The sequence below is a fragment of the Oncorhynchus gorbuscha genome, linkage group LG26, assembly GCF_021184085.1.
Source record: "Oncorhynchus gorbuscha isolate QuinsamMale2020 ecotype Even-year linkage group LG26, OgorEven_v1.0, whole genome shotgun sequence".
NCBI lineage: Eukaryota > Metazoa > Chordata > Actinopteri > Salmoniformes > Salmonidae > Oncorhynchus > Oncorhynchus gorbuscha.
Window position 1 is genome coordinate 1,936,201 of NC_060198.1, and position 26,450 is coordinate 1,962,650.

The 26,450-nt window shown below is 41.5% G+C and overlaps 3 protein-coding genes across 5 annotated transcripts; 2 read left to right on the plus strand and 1 right to left on the minus strand.

Annotated features, from left to right (window-relative positions):
- The first annotated feature begins 2 nt into the window (after nt 1–2).
- On the plus strand, nt 3–1,446 carry tmem186 (transmembrane protein 186). The gene is made up of 2 exons (XM_046330839.1): nt 3–145; nt 412–1,446. The coding sequence occupies exons 1-2, from the start codon at nt 143–145 to the stop codon at nt 1,105–1,107; spliced, it is 699 nt and encodes a 232-aa protein (XP_046186795.1). The 5' UTR covers nt 3–142; the 3' UTR covers nt 1,108–1,446.
- On the minus strand, nt 1,445–12,605 carry LOC124015551 (4-aminobutyrate aminotransferase, mitochondrial-like). Its single transcript, XM_046330837.1, has 16 exons — nt 12,528–12,605; nt 12,273–12,351; nt 7,932–8,026; nt 7,450–7,479; nt 6,657–6,774; nt 6,471–6,520; nt 6,305–6,385; nt 5,957–6,049; nt 5,800–5,862; nt 5,639–5,702; nt 4,796–4,944; nt 4,248–4,385; nt 3,736–3,903; nt 3,231–3,377; nt 2,962–3,073; nt 1,445–2,104 (listed from the first exon to the last, which is right to left on the minus strand). Exons 1-16 carry the CDS (start codon nt 12,576–12,578, stop codon nt 1,983–1,985), a joined length of 1,560 nt encoding a protein of 519 aa, XP_046186793.1. The 5' UTR covers nt 12,579–12,605; the 3' UTR covers nt 1,445–1,982.
- A 3,978-nt stretch (nt 12,606–16,583) lies between these two features.
- Nucleotides 16,584–23,115, plus strand: LOC124015992 (GTPase IMAP family member 4-like). 3 transcript variants are annotated; one of them, XM_046331508.1, is made up of 8 exons: nt 16,584–16,716; nt 17,575–17,704; nt 17,932–17,991; nt 19,735–19,830; nt 20,408–20,696; nt 21,395–21,503; nt 21,614–22,675; nt 22,783–23,115. In XM_046331508.1, exons 2-7 carry the CDS (start codon nt 17,685–17,687, stop codon nt 22,495–22,497), a joined length of 1,458 nt encoding a protein of 485 aa, XP_046187464.1. In that variant the 5' UTR covers nt 16,584–16,716; nt 17,575–17,684; the 3' UTR covers nt 22,498–22,675; nt 22,783–23,115. The 3 variants fall into 3 exon arrangements, with proteins under 3 accessions (XP_046187464.1, XP_046187465.1, XP_046187463.1); XM_046331509.1 differs by having other exon boundaries at nt 17,935–17,991; XM_046331507.1 differs by lacking the exon at nt 16,584–16,716 and having other exon boundaries at nt 16,735–17,704.
- The last annotated feature ends 3,335 nt before the right edge of the window (nt 23,116–26,450 follow it).

Below are 26,450 nucleotides of genomic sequence, written 5' to 3' on the forward strand. Positions count from 1 at the left end.
GGGCGGAATTGCTCTTGGAACATTGGGTAAATTACTTCCTGTGCCAAAGTGCAAGGTCTGACCTAGCCATCTGGCTAACAGCGTGAATGATACATTCCTGAGAAGTTTTCTCACATATTTTGCAAGATAGAAGCCAGCTAACATGGTTGGTAAATTAGTTATTTCTTATTGTCGCTTGACTCAATATTAGACTGTCAGTTGTATAGCCACTAATATAGAATAGAGTAAAACATAATACCGTTAGAATAAATTGGATGAATGAGGATGCAGCAAAAATAATCGGTTCTCTGTTGTATGGCTTCTTGCTCTCTAAACAGCTAGTAGTTTTAAACAAAAACAAAGTATTTTTGTATTTCTCATGTCTCCATCTGTTGCCCTCTACCCTACCCTCTCTCTGTCTCTATCCCACAGCATAGGTCTACAACACTCTTCCCTTGGCTGTCCTACCATGTGCTGGCCCACTGCAGAGGATACTGTGTGTTGAGAGGCAGCTTGAGGTCACTAATCTGTGGCCCACAACCCCATGTAGTCACCCGACTGGACCCAAGATGGACGCCTAGTATCCAACACAGCCACCCAGTACCCCCATCCCCCCACGTCACTGCTCTCACCAAATACTCTGATTTATCCACCCCAAAATACAACCTCATCTACTCCTTACCTCACATCAAACTCCTGAGAGCGGTCTCCAGACTCAAACTGATCCAAACCGGAATCACCATGCTCTTACTCCCGCCCGTATACTACATGTATTTCCAAGGAGATGCTTCGTACCTACTGGTTAGCTACAGCACGGGGATAGCGGCGTTCGCAGCCGTCATGCTCTTCTCGGCTAGTCACTACCTGAGACGCGTCGTCGGGATGATGTACCTGGATGAGTCCCAGACGACGCTGAAAGTTTCTCACCTGACGTTCTGGGGACGCAGGAAGGACGTGTATCTGCCCGTGACGGACGTTATGACTCTGGGGGACACCGGGGACTCCATAGGGGAGACTATATTGAGGTTGAAGCGATATAGTAGTTCGGAGACGCTGTACTTCTCCACTAGACTGGGACGTGTGGTGGATAGGCAGGCCTTTGAGAAAGTGTTTGGGACTTTGATTTGATGTTTTTATAGGGCTTTTCAGAGCCAAACCAGGCTGTACTGAGCCGAACAGAGCCCAGCCAAGCATCCACTATAGTTCCTGGAACTGTGCTGAAAAGATCTGAGCCAGCAGTTAGGTCTGGGTTGACACAGTGGTGTGAAAAGGGTATTTTATGTTGTGAGCATTTAAAATGTTGTATATTCAGCAGCTAAAGAGATGCCTACCTACATATACTGCAGTCTGTTTTGTCCCATTTCTTGACTACTGTGTGTGACCAAAAGAAACAGTGACATTTTGTGTTGGACAGCTGCTCAGACTCACAGCCTTCAATAAATACACCCTGATCATTTAAGCAACACATATTTGACGGGTTTATTTTAAGGTACAGTACACAAAACACTATACAGAAAATGTCTACAGTTATTTGACCTTCATAAAGTCCATTGCAATCAATCATCCCACAGTCATTTATGGAAATCATTTTCTTAAAGAGTTGGAGTGAAATAATGTACAGTAATATACAGGAGTGTATACCCTGAGGGTCGTCTATGAAGATCTTGAAGAACCATCTGGCCTTAATGGCCGTACACCCTTCATCTCCACCCAGCACAGCCAGAAGAGGACTGGCCACCCCTCAGAGCCTGGTTCCTCTCTAGGTTTCCTCCTAGGTTCCTGCCTTTCTAGGGAGTTTTTCCGAGACACCGTGCTTCTACATCTGCATTGCTTGCCGTTTGGAGTTTTAGGCTGGATTTTTGTAAAATCACTTTGTGACATCAGCTGATGTAAAAAGGGCTTTGTAAATACATTTGATTGATTGGAGGAGTGTCAACCTCTTCACTGCAGATTGACAGTATGGGTCTGTTTGAGCAGGGCCACATTGGATTCCTGTGTAGACTCTACTTGAGCTCAGCGATTGCGTCATTAAAGATATCCAGGAAGAGATGAGCATGGTGTTCCTTGAACACCAGAGCTGGTCGGAACCGGATAGACTGGGTTCCACAGCCCCCTAGAACCACACCTGGAACAAGAAAACAACATCATAAATAGTATTCATTCTTTACTAACGAATCAGCGATTCACTTGATAGTACTACTGAATGTAAGTGATATGGATGTACCTTATTGATACTAAGCTAGTAAATATTATGCTGGATATTGTCCTGCATGTTCTTGAATCATTTGATAATCTTGCTAAATTGATAGTCTTATTCTTTTAGTTTATTCATCACATCCTACATGCTAAGAGTCTTACCCTTATTCCTGACCTGGAGGATTCATCACATCCTACATGCTAAGAGTCGTACCCTTATTCCTGGCCTAGAGGATTCATCACATCCTACATGCTAAGAGTCTTACCCTTATTCCTGACCTGGAGGATTCATCACATCCTACATGCTAAGAGTCGTACCCTTATTCCTGGCCTAGAGGATTCATCACATCCTACATGCTAAGAGTCTTACCCTTATTCCTGGCCTAGAGGATTCATCACATCCTACATGCTAAGAGTCTTACCCTTATTCCTGGCCTAGAGGATTCATCAGATCCTACATGTTAAAAGTCTTACCCTTATTCCTGACCTGGAGGATTCATCACATCCTACATGCTAAGAGACTTACCCTTATTCCTGGCCTAGAGGATTCATCACATCCTACATGCTAAGAGTCTTACCCTTATTCCTGGCCTTGAGGATTCATCAGATCCTACATGCTAAGAGTCTTACCCTTATTCCTGGCCTAGAGGATTCATCAGATCCTACATGCTAAGAGTCTTACCCTTATTCATGGCCTTGAGAATTCATCACATCCTACATGCTAAGAGTCTTACCCTTATTCCTGGCTTAGAGGAATCATCAGATCCTACATGCTAAGAGTCGTACCCTTATTCCTGGCCTTGAGGAGGAGGAGGTTGCGTGTGTCTTCATCCTTAACATCGATGGCACAGAACGTCCCGATGCCCCTCGCTTTACTGAGCAAGTGGGGGTACTTATCCTTGAAGAGAGAGGAGCGGGGTGATGCATGCTGTCTCATACACACACACTACAAACGACCACTCTCCCTCTACTCATAACACAACCACAGTAAATATCAAACAGTGATCATTCTTCACTCCCCTAACAGTGACTCCTAACCTTTGACTCTAACTCACCTGTAGGTCGTAGAGTCCCTCCAGCATGACCTTGCCTGACTTCTTGGCCTGGTCCAGCAGGTTCTCTGTCTTGATGACCTTTATGACCTCGGTCAGCAACAGGTTCTTAGTGTGGTCTCCAAGCCACGTGTTGAAGATCCTGAACGGCTGGAGAAGAAAATAACAGGAGAGGAGAGAAGAAGCAGAGAGAAGAGGAGATGGGAGAAGTGAGGAGAGAAGAGAAAGAAGAGGAGGAGAGAATAAGAGGAGAGGAGAAGAGAAGAGATGGGAGAAGAAGTGAGGAGAAAAGAGAAAGGAGAGGAGAAGAGGAGATGGGAGAAGTGAGGAGAGAAGAGAAAGGAGAGGAGAAGAGGAGATGGGAGAAGAAGTGAGGAGAGAAGAGATGAGAAGAGGAGATGGGAGAAGAGCAGGAAAGAAAATAAGGTCAAAAGGTTGTTATAAAAGTACCATACATACACACACACATACATACACATACACACACCCACCCACACACACACACTACCTTGTCAGGCTGAAAGCTATCTTTCTGGTAGTATCCTCCTGTCAGCATCTTCTTGCTGAAGGAGACGATGTCAGCGGGGTCGTCCAATCCCCAGTGCTCGTGGGCCCAGAATTTCCCCGTAGACCCACCCCCTGTCTGCACCTCATCCACTAGGAAGGCACAGCCATGCTGACGGACACACAAAGGTCAGTAGGTTGAAATGACTAAAGACCTGTGTAATCACAATACTGTTTACAGTGTACTTACACAGTAAAGTACTGATTTCTAGATGAGTGTACCTTGATAGCTTCATATTATTTACCAATCAATGTATTTAAAGAAGTATTTGATAAAACACACCTTGGTAGGTGTGGCTTATACCAAGTCTCAATTAAAGGAATTCTACTCAATATCTACTAATTTGATCATTTTCACTAAAAATCAAGAGAATCAAATCAGTTAGATTGTCAGCATGATTCATATGCCTCCAGATGCTCTGTACTCTGTCAAACCAGTAAGGATCCTTTCTCTACCTTCTTGGTGATTCCCCTGAGCTTCCTGTAGAAGTCGAAGGAGGCGTGGTTATCCCCTCCCTCTGCCTGGATTGGCTCGATCACCACCCCCGCCACGTGCCGACCCTTCTGATTCCACTTCACTATCAGGTCCTCCGCCTGAGATGGGAGGGATTGAACAAGAGATGAGAGGAATAGAGGCAGGAATGAAGGTCAGGGGGGAGGATGAAAGAAAGGATAGTTAAGATGGATGGGAATGGATTGATGAGAGGAATAAGGGATGAGAGTCAGTTGGATGGGAATGGATTGATGAGAGGAATAAGGGATGAGAGTCAGTTGGATGGGAATGGATTGATGAGAGGAATAAGGGATGAGAGTCAGTTGGATGGGAATGGATTGATGAGAGGAATAAGGGATGAGAGTCAGTTGGATGGGAATGGATTGATGAGAGGAATAAGGGATGAGAGTGAGTTGGATGGGAATGGATTGATGAGAGGAATAAGGGATGAGAGTCAGTTGGATGGTCAGATTAGGAAGAAGAGATACTGTATATATAGAGAGAGACTCACCTCCTCCAGGCAGCGTGCCTCCTCCCGTGCGTTCTCCCTCTCGAACTGGTCCAGGGGGTACCTCAGCTGGGGGAAGGGGGCGATGGGCCAGTCAAAAGACGGCACGTCTAGCTTCTGTATGGCCTTGGTGTGAGTGGTGGCCAGACAGCCTGGGAGAATAGAAGAGCCTTGAGTTCAGACTTGATATTAGGTGGTTCTAAAAACCTATGTATTGTCATTGCAATTACCTACATCCCAGTTGGAAGTACCGTGTGTACCCACTCAGTACCCTGGTCAGATTGTATCAGCCTAAGTAACTACTATGTAAGTACCGTGTGTACTCACTCAGTACCCTGGTCAGATTGTATCAGCCTAAGTAACTACTATATCAGCCTAAGTAACTACTACCTTGTGTACTCACTCAGTACCCTGGTCAGATTGTATCAGCCTAAGTAACTACTATGTAAGTACCTTGTGTACTCACTCAGTACCCTGGTCAGATTGTATCAGCCTAAGTAACTACTATGTAAGTACCTTGTGTACTCACTCAGTACCCTGGTCAGATTGTATCAGCCTAAGTAACTACTATGTAAGTACCTTGTGTACTCACTCAGTACCCTAGTCAGATTGTATCAGCCTAAGTAACTACTATGTAAGTACCTTGTGTACTCACTCAGTACCCTGGTCAGATTGTATCAGCCTAAGTAACTACTATGTAAGTACCGTGTGTACTCACTCAGTACCCTGGTCAGATTGTATCAGCCTAAGTAACTACTATGTAAGTACCGTGTGTACTCACTCAGTACCCTAGTCAGATTGTATCAGCCTAAGTAACTACTATGTAAGTACATATTAAAGTCTTACCCAGAGTTCTTCCGTGAAATCCGCCCATGAAGGACAGAAGAGTCAGGTCAGGGCAGCCAGGAACCTGGAAAAAGAACGAGAGAACACCAGCCTGAGAAACTGCTGGCCCTATATAACAAAAGGACAAACAGGAGAGTTGTGAGGGAGTGTGAGTTACCTACCTGGTTGATGACACTAGTTCTTACTTCCTCTGGAGTTGGTTCCGGAGTTCCTCTCATCTTGTTCTAAGAAACACATAGAGTAAAAGCATGCTATATATACAGCCCATATTTAATATAGACTTTAGAATTGCGTTACTATCCATGGTCCTGCCCTTACTCTGTACCAGATGAAGATGGCTTTGTAGGCGTTCTCATTGGAGCAGGATCCACAGGCCATGGTCTGGACCCGGCTGAAGCCCTTCGGTGCCACCTAGTGGATAAATGGAGGAAGTGCACCAGTCATGTAAGAGCTTGAGTTATTTGATTTCATTCCATTTATTCTTGGGTTTGAATCCGTTAATGAAGTACAAAGTCCAGGGGATAACACAATACAGTATCATTGAACACTTATTTCCAATGTGGTCCTCTGTGTTTACAATATGTCTTGAAAATGTATGCATGGTTAGTAATAGTGTTAAACAGGCTGTGATGTTATATTCCGAGGTGTATTTGAAATCAAACTTACTGCCATCAGGCCGTTGACAAGCTTCTCAGAGAATTGCTCTGGTGGCATCATCCCAAGAGCTGGTCGGTTGACAAACGTACTCTGACACAGATTGTAGAAAATAGTAACACATTATCAATGGCAAATCAAATGTCTTTCAATTCTCAAGATCAACTTTACTGCTTACCATATTTTTCTTATCCGTCATGACTTTTGTGAGTGCCGGGTGATTGTATCCTGGAAATCACACAGAGAAAAACTTACATTTGAAGTGTTTGGGTCTTTCAGTGCTTTGACTCATCCTTGTGGCCAAGAGTTTTTCCTGACCACGTGACCTGACCAGGAACAACTCTGGGTCCTGTAGAATACCCACCTATGGGTATGGATGCGATCTGGGTGTAGACATCCAGCATGCGGTTCCCATCCACGTCCACCAGGTAGTTACCTTTACTCTCCTCATAGTCACAGAAGAAGTTCACCTGGACAACACTCTGTAGAGGGGGACAGAGATGTTCACCTGGACAACACTCTGTAGAGGGGGACAGAGATGTTCACCTGGACAACACTCTGTAGAGGGGGACAGAGATGTTCACCTGGACAACACTCTGTAGAGGGGGACAGAGATGTTCACCTGGACAACACTCTGTAGAGGGGGACAGAGATGTTCACCTGGACAACACTCTGTAGAGGGGGACAGAGATGTTCACCTGGACAACACTCTGTAGAGGGGGACAGAGATGTTCACCTGGACAACACTCTGTAGAGGGGGACAGAGATGTTCACCTGGACAACACTCTAGAGGGGGACAGAGATGTTCACCTGGAGGGGGACAGAGATGTTCAGCTGGACAACACTCTGTAGAGGGGGACAGAGAGATGTCTGTAGAGGGGGACAGAGATGTTCAGCTGGACAACACTCTGTAGAGAGATGTCCAGAGATGTTCAAGGGGGACAGAGAAGAGGCTATCTTCACTGGTGCCGTTACACATGACGCATCGTACAAATCCGATGTGATATGACTTGTGGACAGAGGACATCAAGGAGAATAAGCCACTTTTTTTCTGGATGTGGACATTTCTCTTCACCGCCTCTCTTTTTGTCCTTCAGCAGTGGCATTTCATTCATATTATATCATATAAATCAGAGTGGGTTATGTGTATTTCTTACCTGAATACTCTCCAGTTGTTGTGCTAGGATCTGTGGAGAACAACAGTGGAGATGAATGGATACTACCAGTACTTAAGAAACAACCAGGCCCTGAATTTAAAGTGCTTTGAATGATGCGTAATTGATTGATCCCTGAGAGCTTTGGCCTGGCCAATGTTAATAGTCACAAGATATTTCACAAACCTTTCATAGACCGTTTTAAATTGTTAAAAAATATGTTGTTCCCCTTACCATCCCTGATACCCGAACTAACAGACAACAATACCGTTAGACAGTTGGCACATTGCAGTGAGGGACAGATTTACTAAGCATTTTTTTCCACATGAGAATGAAACACAATCCCATAAAACTGTCTTTAATAGTGTCATTTTTCTTGCCGTTGCAAAAGTGTGATAAACTTAGTAGGTCTGGTCCTTGGTGTGATAAACTTAGTAGGTCTGGTCCTAGGTGTGATATGGTTGAGTGTTGATCCATTGAGTTACCTTAGATCTGGGACCTGGAACCTCCGTCTTCATACAAGGACCATCAAACTCAACTTCCTCAACTCTTTTAGCGGTTGTTTGCTGATGGCGGTGTCCTATGGACAATGGGAATGAGATTCTATGGGTTATTTGAGTTCTGAAGTTTTGTGCCAACGCCAAAAACGCATCCAATCAGTGGGAAGTCACAGTACGGCAAATCACAAATACCTCACGAGGAAGCTAGATATTAATCTGTAATGAGTTGGATCAAGAGGAGTGCGCAGAGGTGGGAATTAATGATCAACTGTGTTTTCCAGTTGAGTCTTGTTCTGGGAAGTTGAATGGCTCAAAGACATGGTGCTTGTTTGACTGACAGAAAGTACACCTGTAGGATCTTCATTTGAGCCAGTAACGGGATAATTCATGGACATTTTTGTAGGGTTTGATACATTTTCCGTAAGCGAAAATCAAGTCCGACATTTTCAAAGTGGAAATGACAAACTTCAGAAGCCTTTTTAAAACCTCAAATACACAAGTTTAAAATGTCCTGCGCTGCAGAAAAGTTCTCCTGCCACCGGGTGATTAAATGTAGCGATAATAACATAATGTAGCGATAATAACATAATGTAGCGATAATAACATAATGTAGCGATAATAACATAATGTAGCGATAATAACATAATGTAGCGATAATAACATCATGTAGCGATAATAACATAATGTAGCGATAATAACATAATGTAGCGATAATAACATAATGTAGCGATAATAACATAATGTAGCGATAATAACATAATGTAGCGATAATACCATATTGTAGCGATAATAACATCATATTGTAGCGATAATAACATAATGTAATGCGATAATATCTTTCATATTGTAGCGATAATAACATTCTAGTGTAAAAACAATAAAAAACACAGTGTTAATAACATAATGTAGCGATAAATTAACATGAAAGTTGTCTGTAGACCCATATACACACAGGAACAGTGTTAAATAACATAATGTAGACCCATATACACACAGGAACGACCCATATACACACAGGAACATTCAGAAACTCACAAGACATTCCACAATCTCCTTTCTTCCAATTATCATTGTGTTGAACTTATTAGTTATTACCATAATGTTGAATATGTACTATCTTTCTATAAGTAGCATGTGAGAAGCCAGCATTACCAATCACTAAACAGCTAATTCTCCAGTGTAAAAACAATAAAAAACACAGTGTTAAATCAGCACTGAAAGTGTGGAGTCTGTGGACCCATATACACACAGGAACAGTGTTAAATTAACACTGAAAGTGTGGAGTCTGTGGACCCATATACACACAGGAACAGTGTTAAATTAACACTGAAAGTATGGAGTCTGTGGACCCATATACACACAGGAACAGTGTTAAATTAACACTGAAAGTGTGGAGTCTGTGGACCCATATACACACAGGAACAGTGTTAAATTAACACTGAAAGTATGGAGTCTGTGGACCCATATACACACAGGAACAGTGTTAAATTAACACTGAAAGTGTGGAGTCTGTGGACCCATATACACACAGGAACAGTGTTAAATTAACACTGAAAGTGTGGAATCTGTGGACCCATATACACACAGGAACAGTGTTAAATTAACACTGAAAGTGTGGAGTCTGTGGACCCATATACACACAGGAACAGTGTTAAATTAACACTGAAAGTGTGGAATCTGTGGACCCATATACACACAGGAACAGTGTTAAATTAACACTGAAAGTATGGAGTCTGTGGACCCATATACACACAGGAACAGTGTTAAATTAACACTGAAAGTGTGGAGTCTGTGGACCCATATACACACAGGAACAGTGTTAAATTAACACTGAAAGTATGGAGTCTGTGGACCCATATACACACAGGAACAGTGTTAAATTAACACTGAAAGTATGGAGTCTGTGGACCCATATACACACAGGAACAGTGTTAAATTAACACTGAAAGTGTGGAGTCTGTGGACCCATATACACACAGGAACAGTGTTAAATTAACACTGAAAGTGTGGAATCTGTGGACCCATATACACACAGGAACAGTGTTAAATTAACACTGAAAGTATGGAGTCTGTGGACCCATATACACACAGGAACAGTGTTAAATTAACACTGAAAGTGTGGAGTCTGTGGACCCATATACACACAGGAACAGTGTTAAATTAACACTGAAAGTGTGGAGTCTGTGGACCCATATACACACAGGAACAGTGTTAAATTAACACTGAAAGTATGGAGTCTGTGGACCCATATACACACAGGAACAGTGTTAAATTAACACTGAAAGTATGGAGTCTGTGGACCCATATACACACAGGAACAGTGTTAAATTAACACTGAAAGACCCATATACACACAGGAACAGTGGAGTCTGTGGACCCATATACACACAGGAACAGTGTTAAATTAACACTGAAAGTATGGAGTCTGTGGACCCATATACACACAGGAACAGTGTTAAATTAACACTGAAAGTGTGGAGTCTGTGGACCCATATACACACAGGAACAGTGTTAAATTAACACTGAAAGTATGGAGTCTGTGGACCCATATACACACAGGAACACACAGGAACAGTGTTAAATTAACACTGAAAGTGTGGAATCTGTGGACCCATATACACACAGGAACAGTGTTAAATTAACACTGAAAGTATGGAGTCTGTGGACCCATATACACACAGGAACAGTGTTAAATTAACACTGAAAGTGTGGAGTCTGTGGACCCATATACACACAGGAACAGTGTTAAATTAACACTGAAAGTGTGGAGTCTGTGGACCCATATACACACAGGAACAGTGTTAAATTAACACTGAAAGTGTGGAGTCTGTGGACCCATATACACACAGGAACAGTGTTAAATTAACACTGAAAGTGTGGAGTCTGTGGACCCATATACACACAGGAACAGTGTTAAATTAACACTGAAAGTATGGAGTCTGTGGACCCATATACACACAGGAACAGTGTTAAATTAACACTGAAAGTGTGGAGTCTGTGGACCCATATACACACAGGAACAGTGTTAAATTAACACTGAAAGTATGGAGTCTGTGGACCCATATACACACAGGAACAGTGTTAAATACACACAGGAACAGTGTTAAATTAACACTGAAAGTATGGAGTCTGTGGACCCATATACACACAGGAACAGTGTTAAATTAACACTGAAAGTGTGGAGTCTGTGGACCCATATACACACAGGAACAGTGTTAAATTAACACTGAAAGTGTGGAGTCTGTGGACCCATATACACACAGGAACAGTGTTAAATTAACACTGAAAGTATGGAGTCTGTGGACCCATATACACACAGGAACAGTGTTAAATTAACACTGAAAGTGTGGAGTCTGTGGACCCATATACACACAGGAACAGTGTTAAATTAACACTGAAAGTGTGGAGTCTGTGGACCCATATACACACAGGAACAGTGTTAAATTAACACTGAAAGTATGGAGTCTGTGGACCCATATACACACAGGAACAGTGTTAAATTAACACTGAAAGTGGTGGAGTCTGTGGACCCATATACACACAGGAACAGTGTTAAATTAACACTGAAAGTATGGAGTCTGTGGACCCATATACACACAGGAACAGTGTTACACACAGGAACAGTGTTAAATTAACACTGAAAGTATGGAGTCTGTGGACCCATATACACACAGGAACAGTGTTAAATTAACACTGAAAGTGTGGAGTCTGTGGACCCATATACACACAGGAACAGTGTTAAATTAACACTGAAAGTATGGAGTCTGTGGACCCATATACACACAGGAACAGTGTTAAATTAACACTGAAAGTATGGAGTCTGTGGACCCATATACACACAGGAACAGTGTTAAATTAACACTGAAAGTGTGGAGTCTGTGGACCCATATACACACAGGAACAGTGTTAAATTAACACTGAAAGTGTGGAGTCTGTGGACCCATATACACAGGAACAGGAACAGTGTTAATATTAACAGGAACTGAAAGTATGGAGTCTGTGGACCCATATACACACAGGAACAGTGTTAAATTAACACTGAAAGTATGGAGTCTGTGGACCCATATACACACAGGAACAGTGTTAAATTAACACTGAAAGTATGGAGTCTGTGGACCCATATACACACAGGAACAGTGTTAAATGAACACACTGCTTCGTGTAAAGCCTTATTGAAATATTTCCCAGAGTGCCTTGCCTTTCAAGTAAATTGTAGACTTTTACCACCCATGACTGTATTTGTTCGTGACAGAGACATGGTTGTAGCATTCATCCATTTTGATAGATCTACTATGGTAAGCCATATAGAAGTTTCTCTCCTCTTACCTGAAGCAGACAACCCACGGCTGTGTCTCAGAGAGGAAGTAAGATGACGACTTAGAATACTGGAGGCCATGCTCCTCAGCTGCCACAAGAAGAATGCAAAAAAAGGTTGATTTTCATATTTTCTTGACACTCTGCACATAAATACCAATAAGAAATAGGTTATCACACATACAGTATACTCTTAAAAATAGAATATTCATATCAAATGATGCTGGTTGGCTGCTCTGTAGTTTGAAATGTAAAGGAAACACTCACTGTGGAAGTGTGAAAATGTGATGCAGGTGGAACCACCAGACTGTATGCCATCGTCCTTACTCCACAACAGTCTTTTATACCTCAGCCATTTAGAGAAGCGGGTGTGGAGGTGGGGGCCAGTGCGGAATCGTCCGGTATCCCACACACCACTATCATTGACTAGACTGCTCCCCGGGAGACTAAAGGGTCAGGTCATGACAGTAATAATTGCAGATACAGGATGTATCAAAATAGGTTGGTTTTAGATGAACTCTGTTTTGTAAGAGGACTTCTATGACAGGTCAGGCAGGGTGTCATGTATTCATTCATTGCTGAGGTCAAGATTCTTACATCCTGAAACGTCCAGTTTTCCAAAAGGTCAAACGTTAAGCATTGGTAGACTTTGGAACGACAGGTTAACATGATTCCTTTGGATGATTATTCTGGCATGAAAACATTGATATGAAACTGTGACTAACTTCTCTTTATTAAAGCCTTGTAGACCAAGAACCTTACTGGCTAAAGCCTGTATGTGTACTACATTCTGGTCTACAGTTTAACACAGGCAACATTCCCGTTACATCTCTTGGAATAGAAAAGTGTTGATAAAACACATTTGTCAACATGTTTTTTTAAATCAGCATTGCATACAACGGACAGGTTTTCAAATACTGCTTTTCCAAACATATACATATTGTATTGCAATTACATAATTACAAGATCAAAATCTTTGCAACATTTACAGTATAAATACAGTTGAAGTTGGAAGTTTACATACACCTTAGGCAAATACATTTAAACTCAGGTTTTCACAATTCCTGACATTTAATCCTAGTAAAAATCCCCTGTCTCAGGTCAGTTAGGATCACCACTTTATTTTAAGAATGTGAAATGTCAGAATAATAGTAGAGCAAATGATTTATTTCAGCTTTTATGTATTTTACATACACTCAATTGGTATTTGGTAGCATTGCCTTTAAATTGATTAACTTGAGTCAAACATTTTGGGTAGCCTTCCACAAGCTTCCCACAATAAGTTGGGTGAATTTTGTCCCATTTCTCCTGACAGAGCTGGTGTAACTGAGTCAGGTTTGTAGGCCTCCTTGCTCGCAAATGCTTTTTCAGTTCTGCCCACTCATTTTCTATAGGATTTAGGTCAGGGCTTTGTGATGGTCACTCCAATACCTCGACTTTGTTGTCCTTAAGCCATTTTTCCACAACTTTGGAAGTATGCTTGGTGTCATTGTCCATTTGGAAGACCCATTTGTAACCAAGCTTTAACTTCCTGACTGATGTCTTGAGTTGCCACAATATATCCACATCATTTTCCTCCTCATGATGCCATCTATTTTGTGAAGTGCACCAGTCCCTCCTGCAGCAAAGCAACACCACAACATGATGCTGTTACCCCCGTGTTTCACAGTTGGGATGGTGTTCCCCTTGGGATGGTGTTCCCCTTTTTCCTCCAAACATAACGAAGGTCATTATGGCCAAACAGTTCTATTTTTGTTTCATCAGACCAGAGGACATTTCTCCAGAAAGTACGATCTTTGTCCCCATGTGCAGTTGCAAACCGTAGCCTGGCTTATTTATGGCGGTTTTGGAGCAGTGGCTTCTGCCTTGCCGAGTGGCCTTTCATGTTGGGTCGATGTAAGAGTCGTTTTACTTTTGTACCGGTTTCCTCCAGCATCTTCATAAGGTCTTTTGCTGTTGTTCTGGGATTGATTTTCACTTTTCGCACCAAAGTACATTCATCTCTTGGAGAACGTGTCCCCTTCCTGAGCGGTATGACGGCTGCGTGGTCCCATGGTGTTTATACTTGCATACTATTGTTTGTACAGATGAACGTGGTACCTTCAGGCATTTGGAAATTGTTCCCAAGGATGAACCAGACTTGTGGAGGTCTACAATTATTTTTCTGAGGTCTTGGCAGATATCTTTTGATTTTCCCATGATGCCAAGCAAAGAGGCACCAAGTTTGAAGGTAGGCCTTGAAATACATCCACAGGTACACCTCCAATTGACTCAAATTATGTCAATTAGCCTATCAGAAGCTTCTAAAAACATGGAATTTTCCAAGCTGTTCAAAGACACAGTCCACTTAGTGTATGTAAACACATCAGCTGTCTGGGACCAGGCGGAAAAAAACTTTCCAAGCCAAACCTTCAAATCATAACCGCTAACCAACACAAAGCCTACATCATTGTCACCATATTATCTAACATCATAGTCAACATAGCTAACAGAACTAATGCATTAATAAACCCGCTACAATCATGTAGTACAGTGTACAGTCAGCAAGCAGTTTAGCATTTACACCGGCAGGCGCCGGTGGCAATAAATGTATAAAACCAAAAGCTTACCTTGAGGAGTTCCAGTGTTTGATAGCCATAGCCAGCTAGCTAACATAGCGTCCCTCTGTGTTTGAGCCGAGTGTTTGAGTAGACTAAACTAGATAGCTAGCTAAGTAAGTGAATGTGAAAAAAAATACTATGAAATGTAGTTAGCTCTCTCTCTCCCTCACTATCATGGTTATCCTTAATTTTTGAATAAATTAAACTGTTCAACTATTGTCTTTCTCTCTTTTTGAGTTAAGTACTGACCACATTTTATGCACTGCAGTGCTAGCTAGTTGTAGCTTATGCTTTCAGTACTAGATTCATTCTCTGATCCTTTAATTGGGTGGACAAAATGTCAGTTCATGCTGCAAGAGCTCTGATAGGTTGGAGGATGTCCTCTGTAAATTGTCATAATTACTGTGTAAGTCTATGGAACGGAGTGAGAACCATGAGCCTCCTAGGTTTTTGTATTGAAGCCAATGTACTCAGAGGAGGACGGAAACTAACTACTGTACACCTTCATTGCAAAACAGAGTGTTTATTTCAATTATTTGGTGACATGTTCATATATTTAGTATATTTTTTTTCTAAAAGGATGGTCCTCCCCTTCCTCCTTTGAGGAGCCTCCACTGGTATATGCTCTATCAGTTATCCTGTTAGAGCTTTTGTCCAGAATCCACTGCAGTGTTTCAGGTGCAACGTTTATGGTCATGTTGCAGCAGTGTGTAGGAGGGAGAATCCAAGATGTGGGAAGTGTGCAGGGGGGCAGGGGGGCAGGGGGCATGGGATAAAATATTGTGTAGTTTCAGTAGATACATTTGTGTGTGTCAACTGTAGGGTTGCCCATGTTGCTGGGGATCGGAAGTGTCCGGAGCGAGAGTGTCAAGTGGAGGTGACCAGAGTCAGAGTAGTGCATCCTCTACTTTCTTCATTGGTATGCTGGGCCAGAGAAGAAAGTAGAGGAGGATGGGTTAACGGTGAGGAACCCCGAGAGGATCCCTGTGAGTAGTAGATTTGTGCCAGCACAGAGGAATAGGCCAACGAGTGATATATGTTTCAGTAAGGTTGGCTTCTTAGCATTCATAGCAATGGTCATCAGCTGTACCGCAGAAACGGAACGTCAACCACAGAGAATAGATGTGGTGGAGGCAGCTGCAGAGAAGTACTTCAGTGGAGCTTCAGAAGAGTTACAGGGTGTGTTTAGTGGTGGTGTCCCATCCTCCCAGCCTGGTGGCAAGGTGCATTAGCATATAGGGTCAAAGTAGTGGAATGGAGCTTCAGAAGAGTTACAGGGTGTGTTTAGTGGTGGTGTCCCATCCTCCCAGCCTGGTGGCAAGGTGCATTAGCATATAGGGTCAAAGTAGTGGAATGGAGCTTCAGAAGAGTTACAGGGTGTGTTTAGTGGTGGTGTCCCATCCTCCCAGCCTGGTGGCAAGGTGCATTAGCATATAGGGTCAAAGTAGTGGAATGGAGCTTCAGAAGAGTTACAGGGTGTGTTTAGTGGTGGTGTCCCATCCTCCCAGCCTGGTGGCAAGGTGCATTAGCATATAGGGTCAAAGTAGTGGAATGGATTGGTGTTTTTTATTTGTATTTTTATGAAATAGTGATATATATGTGTAGGGTTAGTTGGTGGTGCAATATTTTATTTTCCTTCCTTTTTTAATTTGTATCACAAAATGTAACATGATTGAACACCAACTCCCGAACAGTAGTTGGCCACATTCACAAACAAAATGTGCAAACGCTATGATACTAAAAAGAAGAAGAAGACAAGATTGAGTGGGACAGACTTTTTTCTTTTTTTACATGAGAAGCTCACTTTCACGTTAAACTCGTCATCTTCTCTTATCAGCAGGATATAATATAGAGAGGTAAGATGGATATCGATTTTGAGACATGTGACATGTAGTATTTTCATATTTTTGTATACACTTTCATATTAATTAGAAATTGCTGTACTTTTAAAAAGATTTCTCACCATCTCTGTTAAATGTCAACACAACACTGAGCTTATACCAAGCTTTTTATTTTCAAAGCCTTTAACATTGAATTCAGCTCGTGAAATGCTCATTTTGCTTTTTGCAACCCGCGGAAACAACTTTGAAGATGACTACCACAAAAAGTAAAATGATTTGATATGTATCTTCGTAAAATCTTTTTTATAATATAAGTGAAATTTTATCACCAAAGCATACACTAATTGTACTGTATAAAGTTGTTGAATCAAATTTCAATCACTCTAGAATAATTGTCTTTATTTAAACTAGAAAAGGTATGAACAAAACATTGACAAATACTGTAAACTTTACATAGGTAGCTATGTAAAAATTGCTCTGGTTGATAAAATTCTAATGGTCCTTCTCTTATTTCAGTTCATGTGACAAAACAAGCTATCCATTATGCCATTATTAAATGCTGTGAAACATATTTTCAATAACCCAAAACACAGTATTTTTCAACTGTTTGAAGCTGATCTACAAAACCGAAAGTTAAAAGACCCAAAAATGAAACTTATGAACGGGAAGCATAGAAACGGCCGTACATAGATTGCATCTATCGCTCAGACATGCTCAGACATGCTTTCAATGAGTGACAGATCTACAACTCACATTTCTATGTGAATTTGGTTGCGTCGCCCAAAAACCGACATACTTGCGCCTAGATTACGCATTTTATTAATTGAGCCTTTTCAGTCTTGTTTGTGCCCATTGTTGTACTTTGTATCATAGCATCATAAAGTGGCTGCCAATCCTGATTACCAAGAGATAGAAATAAAGAAAATATAGGTTCTGTCCCAGGGGAAACGGATACATTGCTGCCAACCCAAGTAACTGATAACATGAGCTCGGATGAAACGAGGTAAGTGGAGTTTCCTATTACCTATAGTCAGTGAAGTGTTACCAATTCAATTATGCGAGAGAAAAACTAGACATTTTAGAACAACATTTGTAGCTATAAAATGACATGTTTCGTGATTGTATTTAATTTAAAATAAGTATTTAATAAATATGAACAGTAATGTCCAAATAAAGTAGGACCAGTTTTAACTCAAGCTGTAGTTGAAAATCATATTATTTTTGTCCCAGCAGGAACAGTGGTCGGTCCATGTGTCAACCAATAACGTTCAACCGTACCTCTGTGAAATGGTGAGATGCTGTCTTCTGAAATATTTGTCTACAGTGGATTCGGAAAGTATTCAGACCCCTTGACTTTTTCCACATTTGATTACGTCACATCCTTTTTCTAAAATGGATGAAATAGTTCCCCCTCATCAATATACACACAATACCCATAATGACAAAGCAAAAACAGGTTATTACAAACAAAAAAACTGATATCACATTTACTCAGTACTTTGTTGAAGCACCTTTGGCAGCGATTACAGCCTCAAGTCTTCATGGGTATGATGCTACAAGCTTGGCATACCTGGGGAGTTTCTCCCATTCTTCTCTGCAGATCCTCTCAAACTCTGTCTGGTTGGATGTGTAATGTCACTGCACAGCTATTTTCAGGTCTCCAGAGATGTTCGATCGGGTTCAAGTTCAGGCTCTGGCGGTCCACTCAAGGACATTGAGACTTGTCCCGAAGCCACTCCTGCGTTGTCTTGGCTGTGTGCTTAGGGTCGTTTTCCTGTTGGAAGGTGAACCTTCGCCCCAATCTGAGGTCCTGAGTGTTCTGGAGCAGGTTTTCATCAAGGATCTCTCTGTACTTTGCTCTGTTAATCTTTCCCTCGATTCTGACTAGTCTCCCAGTCCCTGCCGCTGAAAAACATCCCCATAAAATGATGCTGCCACCACCATGCTTCACCATAGGGATGGTGCCTGGTTTCCTCCAGAAGTGACACTTGGCATTCAGGCCAAAGAGTTCAATATTGGTTTCATCAGACCAGAGAATCTTGTTTCTCATGGTCTGAGTCCTTTAGGTGCCTTTTGGCGAACTCCAAGTGGGCTGTCATGTCTTTTACTGAGGAGTGGCTTCCATCTGGTCACTCTACCATAAAGGCCTGATTGGTGGAGTGCTGCAGAGATGGTTGTCCTGGAAAGTTTTCCCATCTCCACAGAGGAACTCTGGAGCTCTGTCAGAGTGACCATCGGGTTCTTGGTGACCTCCCTGGTCAAGGCCCTTCTCCCCTGATTGCTCAGTTTGACAGGGGGGTCAGCTCTAGGAAGAGAAGAGTCTTGGTGGTTCCAAACTTCTTCCATTTAATAATGATTGAGGCCACTGTATTTTTGGGGACCTTCAATGCTGCTGAAATGTTTTGGTATGATTCCCCAGATCTGTGCCTTGACACAATCCTGTCTCGGAGCTCTACGGACAATTCCTTGGACCTCATGGCTTGGTTTCTGCTCTGACAGACACTGTCAACTCTGGGACCTTATACATTATTTATATTGTAAATGATGTCCGTTCAATTGAATTTACCACAGGTGGACTCCAATCAAGTTGTAGAAACATCTCAAGGATGAATCAATGGAAACATGATGCACCTGAGCTCAATGTAGAGTCAGTCTCAAAGCAAAGGGTCAGCATACTTATCTAAATAAGGTATCTCTGTTTTTAATTTGTATTAATTTAGCAAACATTTCTAAAAACCTATTTTTGCTTCGTCAGTATGGGTTGTTGTGTGCAGATTGATGAATCCAATCCATTTTAGAAAAAGCCTGAAATGTAACAAAATGTGGGGTTAAAATCAAGGGATCAGAATAGTTTCTGAATGCCCTGTAAAACATGAGTCAATCTTTTTTTGTTCACTTTAATAACAGAGATGGCTCACAAACCCACCTGCAAACTTCTACTCTCCCGAAGGAAAAAACATGGATGACTTTTTAGATTTCCAACCACTTTTGACAAACATTTCAAACACTTGTCTTTGTGTTTGTTGTTGCTAGGAGCCAGCAGGTGGAGACAGAGTACTCCCTGTATACAGTCGCCTCAGCAGACAGTGAGATTGATTTATATGGCTCTGGTCTTCATATAAATCAGAGGTACAGTATGTCTGCCCATAATGTCAACCAGATATACACCTTTGTTTTGGTGTTATGAGGAATCCTAGCCTGAGATATTTATTGATTTCCTATAATGTAAAAGTGTTTGTTGTTCATAGCACTGAATGCTGTCTTATCTACTATCATGTACCATAATGAGCTGGCGGTTAAGAGCTTTGGGCCAGTAACATAAAGGTTGCTGGTTCGAATCCAGCAACCAATCTCTCAATGTGACCTTGAGCAAGGCACTTAACCCTAATTGCTCCTGTGAGTCACTCAAATGTAAAATGTAAATGCTGTTGATCTTTCGCTATGGACGTGCATGTGTTATAAACGTGCATGTGTTATAAACGTGCATGTGTTATAAACGTGCATGTGTTATAAACGTGCATGTGTTATAAACGTGCATGTGTTATAAACGTGCATGTGTTATACATGTGTTATAAACGTGCATGTGTTATAAACGTGCATGTGTTATAAACGTGCATGTGTTATAAACGTGCATGTGTTATAAACGTGCATGTGTTATAAACGTACATGTAACGGGTGGCTTCATTCAGCTTGAACCTTTCTACAGCCCTACGGTTGAGGACCCTCTGCCTGCTTTAGGCCAGATGCAGGAGAGCAGAATAGTACATGGTACCAGACAGGACTGTACCATATGTGTGCAGCACAGTGACGAAGCTGTGAAGTTCTGCCAGGACTGCAAGGCTACTTTCTGTGAGAACCATGTCAGAGACCACTACCAGGCCTCGGGACTGATGAAACACACATTGGTGGAGGCCACTGAAGGAAGGAAAACCGTTCCAAATGTAGACCATCACGTCCATGAAACATATGTTGAAACAGAACAAACTGCGACTCAGGTAGAGTTTCCTTCGTCTCCAGTGAAATGACTATTTCGTCAAGAAAGGTTGGGTAGGGTTGCAAAATAATGGTACGATAGGGTTGCAAAATGATGATACGGTAGGGTTGCAAAATGATGGTACGGTAGGGTTGCAAAATGATGGTACGATAGGGTTGCAAAATGATGGTACAGTAGGGTTGCAAAATGATGGTACAGTAGGGTTGCAAAATGATGGTACAGTAGGGTTGCAAAATGATGGTACGATAGGGTTGCAAAATGATGGTACAGTAGGGTTGCAAAATGATGGTACAGTAGGGTTGCAAAATGATGGTACAGTAGGGTTGCAAAATGATGGTACAGTAGGGTTGCAAAATGATGGTACAGTAGGGTTGCAAAATGGTGGTACAGTAGGGTTGCAAAATGATGGTACAGTAGGGTTGCAAAATGATGGTATGGTAGGGTTGCAAAATGATGGTACAGTAGGGTTGCAAAATGATGGTACAGTAGGGTTGCAAAATGATGGTAACTTTCCTTAAATTCCCCAGTTTTCCAGAAATGAGGATTCTGGATTTCCTGCTCATTCCCTCCTGATTTCAGGAATCCTCCAACTGAGATTACTGGAAAACCTGTGAATTTGAGAAAAGTTACCAGAAATGTGCAATTCTAATAGTGACCTACAGTATATACATGACGTGGTTCCATGACTCTCCTTCGTAGGTCTGCTCATGGAAAACAGCCTTCTTCATCAGTCTTCTGGGGATTCTCATACTGGTACTTGCCCTGGTAGGACTTGCATGTTATACACGATTGTGTGTCACTGTACACGGTGAGTTTACTCATTTTTTCTTTATTTCTCATTTTGTTCCAGTGTTAATGTTATTCAATTATTCAATTGAACCTTGTTGAACCTATTTGAAATGTCCTGCCTCTCTGCAGGGTCTGAGGTGGGACTTCAGCAACGGATAGTTCTGCTGGGGAAGTCTGGATCAGAGAAGAGAGCATCAGGAAACACCATCCTGGGAAGAGAGGCCTTTAGAGTGGAGGCTTCACCTTCGTATGGGCCACAGTGTGAGGAACAAGATGCTGTTGTGGGCCGAAAGAACATAACTATGATTAACACCCCAGATGTGTTGCCATCTGAGGAAGTTGCAGGTAAAGTAGCTCAATGCATCAACATCTCAACACCTCACGTGTTCCTGCTGGTGGTCAGGTTGTGCAACTGGTGCACAGAAGAGGAGAAGAAAACGGTCAAATGGATGAATGAGAACTTTGAGGAGGAGGTCCTTAAATACACCATGGTGCTGTTCACTGGTGGAGACCAGCTCGAAGGGAAGCCAGTGGAGGAGTATCTAAAGGACAACAGTGATTCCTTAAAGCTTCTCAGTATGTGTGGTGGTAGACATCACATCTTCATTAACAAAGAAAAGGATGACCTCACTCAGGTCACAGGGCTGCTGGAGAAGATAGACGGATTATTGAATGAGAATAGGGGATACTATCATGTGACAAACATCTTGACCCGGAGGGCGGAGGAGGTCAGGAGGAGGGAGGAGGCTCTGAGGAAGATACTGGAACAGGAGGTTAGAAAGAGGGATGCAGCCATAGCAACGATAAGAGAGGAGGAGGAGAAAAAGAGGGATGCAGCCATAGCAACGATAAGAGAGGAGGAGGAGAAAAGGAGGGAGACTGAAGAGAGAAAAGTCTGTGAGGGGGAAGATGAAGGGAGGAAGGTCATTGATAATCTGGCATTGAAAGTCTCAGGCTCAAAAATGTATGTAGGAGTAACAGTGATCACAATGATCATACTGATTGTCCTTTAAGGATCCTAAACTGAATATTAGGGAGTCTCTTCATTCATCATCTGAACATTAGGGAGTCTCTTCATTCATCATCTGAACATTAGAGAGTCTCTTCATTCATCATCTGAACATTAGGGAGTCTCTTCATTCATCATCTGAACATTAGGGAGTCTCTTCATTCATCATCTGAACATTAGGAGTCTCTTCATTCATCATCTGAACATTATCTGAACATTAGAGAGGGAGTCTCTTCATTCATCATCTGAACATTAGGGAGTCTCTTCATTCATCATCTGAACATTAGAGAGTCTCTTCATTCATCATCTGAACATTAGGGAGTCTCTTCATTCATCATCTGAACATTAGAGAGTCTCTTCATTCATCATCTGAACATTAGAGAGTCTCTTCATTCATCATCTGAACATTAGAGAGTCTCTTCATTCATCATCTGAACATTAGAGAGTCTCTTCATTCATCATCTGAACATTAGAGAGTCTCTTCATTCATCATCTGAACATTAGAGAGTCTCTTCATTCATCATCTGAACATTAGAGAGTCTCTTCATTCATCATCTGAACATTAGAGAGTCTCTTCATTCATCATCTGAACATTAGAGAGTCTCTTCATTCATCATCTGAACATTATCATCTGAACATTAGAGAGTCTCTTCATTCATCATCTGAACATTAGAGAGTCTCTTCATTCATCATCTGAACATTAGAGAGTCTCTTCATTCATCATCTGAACATTAGAGAGTCTCTTCATTCATCATCTGAACATTAGAGAGTCTCTTCATTCATCATCTGAACATTACATTAGAGTCTCTTCATTCATCATCTGAACATTAGAGAGTCTCTTCATTCATCATCTGAACATTAGAGAGTCTCTTCATTCATCATCTGAACATTAGAGAGTCTCTTCATTCATCATCTGAACATTAGAGAGTCTCTTCATTCATCATCTCTCATTTTAAAGCAGGGTGACCTCTGAAAACAAAACAAGTTTGCAGATGAAAATAATAAATAAGTTAATTTATTAATTGTTGATCAATACTTTCATTGATGAATTGTTCAAAGTTGTTTTATATATTCTTTATGAACATATCTCCCATTATAACCTGGTGTTTAGAGAAATATAAGATACCTGCACTTTCTCCAATGGGTGAACAAATAATGCAGTGTCATGTATAAACAATATAAATGTCAAAACGGTCCAGGAATACAGTTGAATCATCATACAGCTGTGTTGGGTTTGTTTGGTGCAGTATTTTCAAAGTTATATTAACTTGGCCTGGTAATTCACTATACTGTAGCTGTGTCTCATGAAGTGCTGGACCCAGTTTAAATGTCCTTTATATAACCAATATAACCAATGTCAGAACATCAATGTAAAATATCAATTATGCATTTTGTACCACGTCAGGGAAGAGCAGTTGGCTAAACTACTACCGGGAACTACTCAGTGCCAGAGGCCAGCTAGTTACTGGGTCGTTTCACAATAAAAGTGCCTTTTGCGTCCCTTTGATATCTTGTTAGAGGTTCACCTAGGGGTCAAGATGGGGGCTGTACTAAATGTTTGATGTATTATAACAATTGATTATGCTTATGTTGTATTAATAGAAGGGGAGGGGTTATAAGACCCCACCCTCCTTACATTTATAGGGTCCTAGACTACAGATTAACAATATATATTCATTATAGAGGTTTAATGTTGTTCCACAGTTGTTTTCTAGTCTCTCTGCCTTTTATAAAGAAACTCTGAGAAATGTGTGACTGTGAAGACAGAACTCTGCAGTAAGAGATAAGAGACTAGTCAGACATTCCACTATAAATCAACTTGTACATTTACTGCTATGCGTTTAGATAACACTAAAAGTCTTGTTTATGTAGCTGTGTAGGCATGGTTTTGGTCTCATGAGTAGAAGGTAATGGTGTAGGCAGTTACATCACAAGGGGTTGACTACAAGCATGATAAAAGCAACTTGGGACCTTTTCTATTTTGCAGAACATACTGGGAAACATGTGTGCTATGTTCCTGTTGTCAACTTCTGTCTGCAATTGCATTAATAAATGAATGAATGATTTAATTAAAGATATTGTCGGAATGCTAATTTCACCAATGAGCCAATGATTGACAAGGAACAAGGAACGAACCCCAACCACCTTAAGTAGAAATTGTGCACCAATATTGGATTAGAAAAGCCTGTTATATTAAATAAAGTGCCCTTTAATATAGATTAAATGGAGAATTCCATTAAAACATTTTTTTATATAAATAATGCCTTACTGAAGTGCCAAAACTTAACATTTTGACATGTACCTCCCCATTGTCACTTCTAGAAAGATTTGAATCGAGTAATTCCCAACATTTTTCACCATCATTGTAAAGACCTAGTTATTTTGTTGCTTTGACAAAGTCATTTCTAAAGATGATTTATTTAATGTGATTAGTGATTCATTTGAGTCTGCCCCTCATTTTAAGGTCAACCCTGTTACGTGACACGAACTCTTGTTTTAATATGGTGAAACTATTCTTTAAAAAATATGTTTTCAAAAGAAACATTGAACATCTAATAGTCAAATCATAGAGTAAAAGCAGGTGATGGTTCTACCCTTTATCAATTCTCTGCTGTTTTGTGGTGAAAAATTGAGCAGGGCGAGCATAACACCAACTGTTACCCATGTGAAGCTTTTATTCTATTGCCACTCCATTGTGATTTTCTGGATTTTTTTTCTCATTTTGTCTGTCATAGTTGAAGTGTACCTATGATGAAAATGACAGGCCTCTCTCATATTTTTAAGTGGGAGAACTTGCACAATTGGTGGCTGACTAAATACTTTTTTTGCCCCACTGTATGTACTTGCGAGGTATCATGTTACAAAAGGTGTGCGCAGCTGCAAATATCGGACTCTACCCACGCAGGTAGATATATGCACGTGAAGCTTGTACTATAGCTTCACGTGCATATTGCTGAATGTAGAGACCACACCTGTGAAATCCATGTCCACGAGCACATGGGCACGCACCCCGGGAGAAGTGGAGAAAACCCATGTCCACGAGCACACGGGCACGCACCCCGGGAGAAGTGGAGAAAACCCATGTCCACGAGCACACGGGCACGCACCCCGGGAGAAGTGGAGAAAACCCATGTCCACGAGCACACGGGCACGCACCCCGGGAGAAGTGGAGAAAACCCATGTCCACGAGCACACGGGCACGCACCCCGGGAGAAGTGGAGAAAACCCATGTCCACGAGCACACGGGCACGCACCTCGGGAGAAGTGGAGAAAACCCATGTCCACGAGCACACGGGCACGCACCCCGGGAGAAGTGGAGAAAACCTGGACCCGGACATCATTTTAAGAATCAGGTCAGAGTTGTTCATTGATTAATCGTTAGAAGCATTTTTTGTAGATTTTTTAAGATCGAAAATATGGTGTTTAGAGGCATATAAGATATATGGACTTTTATGTATAATTAACAATGTGAATGTAAAGTGGGGGGTTAAGGTCTCTTGGTAAATCTCTAGACGGCATCGATATGCCTTTAAAAATACTCTAACTGAGATCAAGGTTGACCCTTCAGTTTAAAACTACATTATTGATTTATTAATTTGACAACTTTGATTGAATGGAGAACTGTCTCCATCCTGTCTACTGTCTGACTACCCAGTAGAGGTCTGTATAGTCAAGGATATTAGTCAGTCTGTCTTCTGTCTGACTACCCAGTAGAGGTCAGTATAGTCAAGGATATTAGTCAGTCTGACTACCCAGTAGAGGTCAGTATAGTCAAGGATATTAGTCAGTCTGACTACCCAGTAGAGGTCTGTATAGTCAAGGATATTAGTCAGTCTGACTATAGTCAAGGATACCCAGTAGAGTCAGTATAGTCAAGGATATTAGTCAGTCTGTCTTCTGTCTGACTACCTAGTAGAGGTCAGTATAGTCAAGGATATTAGTCAGTCTGTCTTCTGT